Source organism: Rhincodon typus, chromosome 9, assembly GCF_021869965.1.
Source record: "Rhincodon typus isolate 14 chromosome 9, sRhiTyp1.1, whole genome shotgun sequence".
Classification (NCBI taxonomy): domain Eukaryota; kingdom Metazoa; phylum Chordata; class Chondrichthyes; order Orectolobiformes; family Rhincodontidae; genus Rhincodon; species Rhincodon typus.
The window spans coordinates 36,594,902-36,603,237 of NC_063340.1; the positions used below are offsets into that span (position 1 = coordinate 36,594,902).

The following is an 8,336-nucleotide window of genomic DNA, read 5'->3' on the forward strand; positions in this document are numbered from 1 at the left end:
AATGCCCTGAGGGGATACTGTGGAGGACCCTTGGTGCAGTTCCTTCACCCACCTCACTTCCAAGGACCAGGTCTAACAATATTTCCTTTCTTGTTGGACTGGACAGATATTACTGTAGGAAACTCTTCTGAACATAGTTTATGAGCACTTGCCTCTCACCGCCCCTTGCACTACAAGTATCCTAGTCTAATAAAAGCAAAATAATGCAGATGCTGGAAATCTGAAGCAAGCACAGAGAATACTGGAGTAACTCTGCAGCATCTATGGAGAGAAAAGTAGAGTTAATGTTCTGAATCTTGTATGACTCGTCTTCAGATATGGCCCTGGCACTTTACTTTCCTCCTGCTGGCAACCTTACGCAGCTGATACCCTACCAACCTGGCACTATACTTACTTGGCACCCAATGTCCCCATCCATTTGTCACCCTGCCTATCCAAGAACCCAACATTACATTTACCTTATGTACTTATTCTTTGACAGCAGCTGTCAAAGTGGCTGTCAGCACCTTTAAATTTCAGAATACAGCAGTTGACAAGTGTGAAAAGGCGGCATGCTTTGTCTTCCTCTAACAGTTCTACACTAAGAAAGAGCTCTCAGAATGAAAGTACAGTTCTGCATTTTATGAGGGTGCTCTGAGCAGAATCACCTCCCCAAAATGCAGAGCTCCCTTTTGTTGAAAAGGAAAACCAGAAGGGTTTGCCACTCCTTTGAAAAATGGCCAATTTTCTTTGTAACTGTGACCATGATATCTTATCCCTTCTGATCCTTCTTAACCTGGCTACAACTTTCATAAGTTAACAACAGCATCCTCCTCACAATCCTCTCTTTTCATGGCCGACTGAGTGGAACTGCCCAAACTAATCATAGCCAGTGAATCACTGCAATGATATCTCTTCCTGCTCTCTCTCTGTTACCTCTGGAATTCCTCAAGGACCTATCCTTCACCCCTCTTTTATTTCTTATTTACTCACTACCTCTCAGATCTTTCATCTGAAAACATGTTAGGTTCCATTGGTATCACAGCAACACGGACCTGTACCTCACCACCATCTCCATGGATCTCTCCATAGCCTTTTCTCACAATGCTTGCTCAACATCCAATATTTAATTATTAAAAATTTCCTTCAGCTAAATACTGAGAAGAATGAGTGCATTGTCTTTGGTTCGTAGCAACTTTGTTACCATTCCTAAGGAAGACCCTTGAACTGAAACTTTAAGTCATATTCTCACTACTGATAGTGTCAGAGCTACTGGGTAATTCCAGCATTTTCTGTTCTCATTCTATTCCCTATTTCCTATTTCCATCCCTGTTAACTGTTTAAAGTGAGCAAGACCATTCCCAACTCATGGTGTTGTATGTGGCCCTGCAATAAGTTCCAATAAGTTGCACCAAGACCATCTACTTCCACCTTCGTAACATTGTTTAAATGCACAGCCTTTTCCCCTCATCTGCTGCTGAAACCATCAGTTATGCCCTTGTTACCTTTAAACTCAAGTCTTCCAAAGCACTCCGGGCTGCCCTCCTATCTGTCAACCTAAATAAAGTTGTGCTCATTAAAAACTCTGCTGTTTATATTTTCATTTACTTCAAATTCATTCACATAAAACAAAGTTGCTGGAAAAGCTCAGCAGGTTTGGCAGCATCTGTGAAGGAAAAAACAAAATTAACGTTTCGGGCCCGGTGACCCTTCCTCAGAACTTCTGCTGCCAGACCAGCTGAGCTTTTCCAGCAACTTTGCTTTTGTTCCTGATTTACGGCATCCGCAGTTCTTTTTTTTATTTAGCCCTGTTCATTCTGATCATTATTGACTTTTTATATGACTCAGCCTCAATTTTAGAACCCTCATCTTTGTTTTCAAACCTCTCAATGACTTCTATTGCCCTATCCCTGTAACTCTAGCTGTGCTTTAGGCCTTTGATTTTTTCTTTGCAGTGCTTCAATTCTAGGTTCTTGCACATCCCAGATTTTAATAAGCTCATCTATGGAAACTATATTTTCAATTCTAGAAACTATGTAACTGCACCCCTAGGTCTTTCTGCTTGACCACATTCCCCACAGCCCTAACATTAACTGTGTAGGTCCTGCCCTGGTTTGTGTTAACAAAATTCAATGCCTCACATTTATCTGCATTAAACTCCATCTACCATTCCTCTGCCCAGTTGATGAATATCCCATTGCACTTTTAGAAAAATCTTTCACTGTCCACTATACCTCTAATATTGGTCTCATCCGCAAATGTACTAACTATGCCTCCTATGTTGTCATCCAAATCATTTACATAAATGAAGATCAACAGTGGACCCCTCACTGATCCTTGTGGCACACTGCTAAACATAGGCCTCCAGTCTGAACAACAACCCTCTACCACCACTCTCTGTCACCTACAATCAAGCCAATTTTATATCCAATTGACCAGCTCTCGCAGGATCCCATGTGATCTAACCTTACTAGCCAGTCTACCATGTGGAACCTTGTCAAAGGCTTTGCTGAAGTCCATGTAGACAACATCCACCACTCTGCATTCATCTATCTTGTTGGTCACCTCTTCAAAAAACTCAATCAAATTTGTGAGACAGGGAGCGTTGTCAAACAGAGAGACCTAGGGGTGCAGGTACATAGTTCATTTAAAGTGGTGTCACAGGCAGACAAGATGGTAAAGAAGGCATTTGGCATGCTTTCTTCATTGGTCAGAGCACTGAGTACAGGAATTGGGTTGTCATGTTACAGCAGTACAAGATATTGGTAAGGCCATATCTGGGGTACCGCATACAATTCTTGCTGCCCTGCTACAAGGAAGAATATTATTAAACAGGAAAGGGTGCAAAAAATGATTTACAGGGATATTACCAAGACTGGAATGTTTGTGTTATAAGGAAAGACTGGATAGGGCATTTTTACCTGGAGTGTAGGAAGCCGAGGGGTGATCTTATAGAGGTGTATGAAATCACAAAGGACATAGATAAGGTGAATAGCCAAGGTCTTTTCCCCAAGGTGGGGAGTCCAAAGCTAGACAGCATGGTGCTTCAGTGATAAGCACTGCTGCCTTACAGCACGTGGGGCCCGGGTTTGATTCCAACCTGGGCCGACTGTATCTGTGGAGTTTGCACATTCTCCACCAGATGCTCCGGTTTTCTCCCACAGTCCAAAGATGTGCAAGTTAGGTGGATTGGCCATGCTAAATTGCCCATAGTGCTCAGGGATGTTGGAGGTTAGGTGCATTAGCCATTGGAATTGCAGAGTTACAGGGATAGGATAGAGGTATGGGTCTGGGTGGGATGCTCTTAGGAGAGTCAGTGTGACTTATTGGGCTAAATGGCCTGTTTCCACACTGTGGAGATTCTATAGGTTTAAGATGAGAGGGGAAAGAGTTAAAAGGGTCCTGAGGGGCAACTTTTTCACACAGAGCATTATGCATATATGGAACGAGCTGCCACAGGAAGTGGTAGAAGTGAGTACAATTACAACATTTAAAGACATTTGGACAGGTACATAGATAGGAAGGGTTTAGAGGGATATGGGCCAAATGCAGGCAAATGGGAATAGTTCAGTTTAGGAAAGTTGGTCGGCATGGACAAATGGACCAAAGGGCTTGTTTCCATGCTGTATGAAGCTATGACTCTGTAAGCTCTGGAATTCCCTCCTTCAACCTTTAACTCTATCTCTTGTCTTGTTTTAAGATACTTCTTAAAACCCATCCGATTAAAAAAGGCTTTGGTCATCTATCTTGAAAAGACCAGAATCTCATGCCTATCTCTAACTGTCATTGAGAGGGTACTGGTGAGCTGTTTTCTTGAACCATTGTAGTTAGCCCCCACCCTCACTGCAGATACATCCATAGTTTACAATAGGAAAGTGTTCCAGGTTTGTGGCCCAGCCAAAGTGAAGGCACAGCAATATAATCCCAAGTAACAATGGCTTGCGCAGGAGGTAACAGGTGTTGTAATGAAGTTGCTGCTGTTCTTCTCTGGCACGATGGATGTTGCAGGTTTGGAAGGTGCCCTCAAAGGATCCTTGAAAAGTTGCTGCAGTACATCTTGCACAGCTACACACTGTGTTATAGCATTTGATAACATACCTTCTGAGCAGCTGGGACTTGACCCAGAGGTAGAAAAACTATTCCTAAGCCAGGTATAATTTCTATCTGGAGTCATTTGTGGATTGTGGCAATTATTGATTTTTATCTATATGTTTTGGAGGGAAGGGTAGATCATGTCATCTCCTGCTAGTTTTATTCTTCTTATTACATTGCTCTGATTTTCTTATTTTGCCCATTTGTCTTTCATTATTCAGTCGTTTTTACTTTACTACAGATTGATTGAGAACTATCTACAGCTTTAATCAGCCCTCCAAAGAACAGGCTGGGGGTCCCCAGAAAAGGTCACTGGGCAATAATTATCCTTTGGACGAACTTCACCCGTATTTACTAGAAAGCTGGTTGCATCCAAAGTGAGTCAAAGAACTGTTGGGTCTGCACACTCTGGACAAGTCATGTTTAAGACAGACTTAACCTTACACTGAGGGTTATACCGCCTATTCTTCAGATCAAAAAATAAACGAGGTTCTTCCTCAGCATTTTCTGTTTTTAATTTCAGATTTCCAACATCCGCTTTTTAAAAAAACGTCATCAGCCTGGACTCCACAAATGCAATAGTTTCTGCGATGATTTGGGGTGTTAAAAACAAACTGGAGACTGTTTTCTTTATGGCATAAACAGCATCCCGCACCATTCTTGCATGCCAAGATCTAATATATTGCAGTCATTGGGAATGACGTATTATAATCTTTCACAATTGCAAAACAAACGGAAGCTTAGTCCAGAAACATCATCAGGGTAATCTAAAGGTTGGAGATTTTCAATGTTCCCCATTGCTGTGCCACGCTTGGTGACTGGCATCTTGTTGACTGGAGTCGCATAAATAAAGTGGACAGTGAACTCCTGAACATTACTGGACCACCTTGAACACGTTTTCGAAATCATGTCACATAATAAACCGTTTACATAAATCTGCTGCGTCCTGATCTATATAAATCCTGAACATATGCACGCCACAGCAATAGCTAATGTGTGGCCAGAGAGCTGAAACATGCGGTCAAACACCACATTGTCAATCATTGTAGCTTTCACTTCACTTGTTCACCTGTAAAATCACAAGCAGGAGACAGGCTCTGCATTGATAATCATGTATAACTGACCCCCTACACGTTATTTTCATTCTGACAATAATAACATCTTGAAATAAATCAAACTCCGAAGATACAGGTTCAGAAATGCACCCCACCCACACCACCTTACAAATGTCAAAATACAAAACCTTGGAGCAAAGCCTGTAGAAATAACTGGCGCAAATCTTGGGCCAGGTTTTGCAACGCATTTCAAAACTATGCAGATCTAGAGGTGTCCTGTGACGACCCAATCTGTCCCAAATGTTATCTGGCAAAACTCCAGATAATGGATTATAATGAACAGGGGGCAAGTGATCAATGCCTGTTAGCAGGGGAAGGAGACTGCAAAAGGTGGTGAATAAAACAGCGCTTTCGCTGATCTTAAAACAAAGCGGGGGAGGCACTACAGATTCTGAAGTATTGTTCTATAATCTGTAACCATGCGTTTTATGAATTCTATGTTCGGTATAAGGACATTTTCAACGCAATCAATTTGCTCGTTTCTCTCGATGATTGCCAGAAAGATGATTTTTTTTTTATAATCCCATTAGGGTCGCATTGAAAAAAAAGCTTCTTGTGTCAAAGCCAGGGCATTGACGTCAGTAGCTTTGACGTCAGCGGCTGCTCTCCCAAACCTGAGAGTGTTTGCTTTAGAAAGCTCAGAGCTCATCAATAAATAGGAGCTGGTACATAGACACTGAAAAGACAAGGGAACGAGGTGGGGGCATCTATCTGTTAAGGTTTGGGGGGAACACAAATAAATCTGAATTTGCTCCCTAATATTCCACCTCCACTGCACGTTATAGTTTATGCAGTAAGTAGTTTAAGAAAATTGGAAACAAAATAACAGACAGGACAGAAATATCTCCAAGTAGGAGCAAGCTTGACCGATTATGATCATTTGATTATGTGTGGCCAATGAATATATTAATGATGATTGAGGCATTTGTGTGTTCGCATTACTGTGTGGAGCTGTCTTGTCTCTGGGTTGAGTGGTATTCTGTTTAACACCATCTATTTACAGGGGAGCCGCTGGATTGAAGTGCAGCCTGTACTGTGTTAGTACATACTCCCGGTGGAGTTATTTCATTCATTCATTCGCAGACTAAGCCACGTTTAAGTGAAGCTTCCTAACGCGGAATAAAAAGAGACCTGATTAAACGGCAGCAGTTTGAAGGGGTTTAGCCGCCTTCTGACTCTCAGGGATCTTGTTGGAAGTAGCCCCAGACTCCGAATAAAACCATCGACCTCGAACCCCTGTCTCCTCTCTCCGTAGCTGCTGTTGGATCCTGCTGAGAATTTCAAGCATCTGCTGTTATCCCGGTATGTGAGCGATCAGTGGTCATAAGAATATTCCTAATGTTTAAACAAACGGAGTGTTAACCCGAGCTCTTGCAATCTGACAGGCGCAGTGTGTTTATAATGTTTTCTACGTGTGTGTATGTTGGTTGGGGTTAAGTCTTCAGAATAACAACAGGGGATTGTGTGGCGGTTTCGGGGAGAGAAGGGAACGTATCCCGCGTTCTCTGGAATCGGGTGGAGTGGTTCTGTTGGTTTTTAATAGAACCCGGAACGGTTCGGGGTGAAAAAGAAACGAGACAAAGTTGTGGTCAATCGACTGAGACATTCGCCGAGACAGCAATTGCGTATCGGCAGCGTGTTATCATTTTAATTTACCAACAATAAATGTCAAAGTCTTGTCAGTGGGCGTGAGAGCGGGGCCACGATTCCTATCAATCCCCAGTGCTCACCCCAGCTTCTCGGCTGTGATTGCCAGCACCCTCTGCTCCAATTCAAACCCTAACTTCTGGATGTTCGTCTCACGGGATTGATTCATTGAAACTTCAAGGCTTGTGCCGCCTGCGCCGCTTGAGGACACTGCAGAGGGACCGCTGCACAGAGGACGCCCCCTCTCCCTGCGTTTCATTTCAGGCTGAAGCTCACAGGCAATGTTAACCCAACAGAGTGGACTCAGCTGCAGTTCTGCAACGAAGCAAGCGTTTGTTTAAATTTAAAAAAAACACAACTTGAACCGGCGGGGAGGGACGGACACACTGGGAGGTGAAAGGGACCCAATCCGGGAGGCTGTGAGTGGAGAAAAATGCAGGGATGGCTTTTGCGAAGGACGTGAAGCAAGTTCTCTCTCTCACCCCCCCAACCCCCCGCCTCCCTCCACGTGAAATCTTCCGTTGTGATAAACAAGGAGCCCCGTCGCCAAAGGACCGTGTGCTGCTCTGTGTCTGTGTGCGTCTCTCTAACTAAAAGACTCTCCCTCTCTCTCCCGCATCTCCTCCTGGGCAAGATGTTGGCTGCACTGAGCTCGCTACTATTCAAAGTGGAGCCTGACATCCTCCAGGGGCTTCCCTCTCCCACCTCCCTCGCCCGGCAGATGTCAGCTCTCTGGCCAAGCTGCGGATGCCCAGCTCGGTTTGTGCCAGCTCTCATTAGGAGCTGGGCACCGTCAAACCACTAACCCAGTGAGGCTGGGCAAAAGGGCACAAACTAACTTTTCTGCCGAAAGAAACAAGCCACTGGAAGTAATCCTGGGCACACGTGATCCGGGATCCACAGCAGCAGGTCCTCCATCCCTCCCTCCCTCCTCCTCCCTTCGCCTCTGTGGCTGGGAAAGGCGCGGGTGTCTAAGTTTCATACTCCAAAGGTGAACGCAGGAGGAGATTGGGCTGCCAAGCCCCACCGCTGCCAGCGGCACTGCCAGGGGCACAGGAAGCCATTGGCACGGCCAGGGAGATCTTCAGTCGTCCTCCTGTCAGCTCCAGGCTGCACCGAGTCTCCCGGCTTTGTGGACAATCTTCACTTTGTACCTCCGCCCAGCCAGTCCTGAACCAGATAGAACAGCAACAGACATACACACGCACACTAAACCAGGCAGCAAGGAACATCGAAACATCTCACCGATGTCGAAGAAACGAAAAACTCTTGAAGGATCACCGGTCTCAGAAACCTCGCCATCTTTCGACGCTGGCGATCAAGGTAAGTGTCCGGCCCACAAGGTGCACTTTTACATTGTCAGTCTCTGACCGGCTGTAAGGCCATGCATAGGAATGCCCCAGTTGGCGAGGTGACCAACTCCCATACCCCCCTCCCCCCACCCCAGTCTCCAGACCCTCAGTCAGAACCTGATCATTCCTCTCGGTTCACCCCCCTCCCCCC

At 44.8% G+C, this 8,336-nt stretch overlaps 1 protein-coding gene across 1 annotated transcript in view; it reads left to right on the forward strand.

Moving 5' to 3' along the window:
* Window positions 1–8,080: 8,080 nt before the first annotated feature.
* The window catches only part of pde10a (phosphodiesterase 10A), a 437,158-nt gene continuing 436,902 nt past the window's right edge, over window positions 8,081–8,336 (forward strand). The window contains exon 1 of the mRNA XM_048600979.1: window positions 8,081–8,156. Coding sequence (XP_048456936.1) covers window positions 8,081–8,156 — 76 coding nt within the window. The remainder of the gene's footprint in view (window positions 8,157–8,336) is intronic.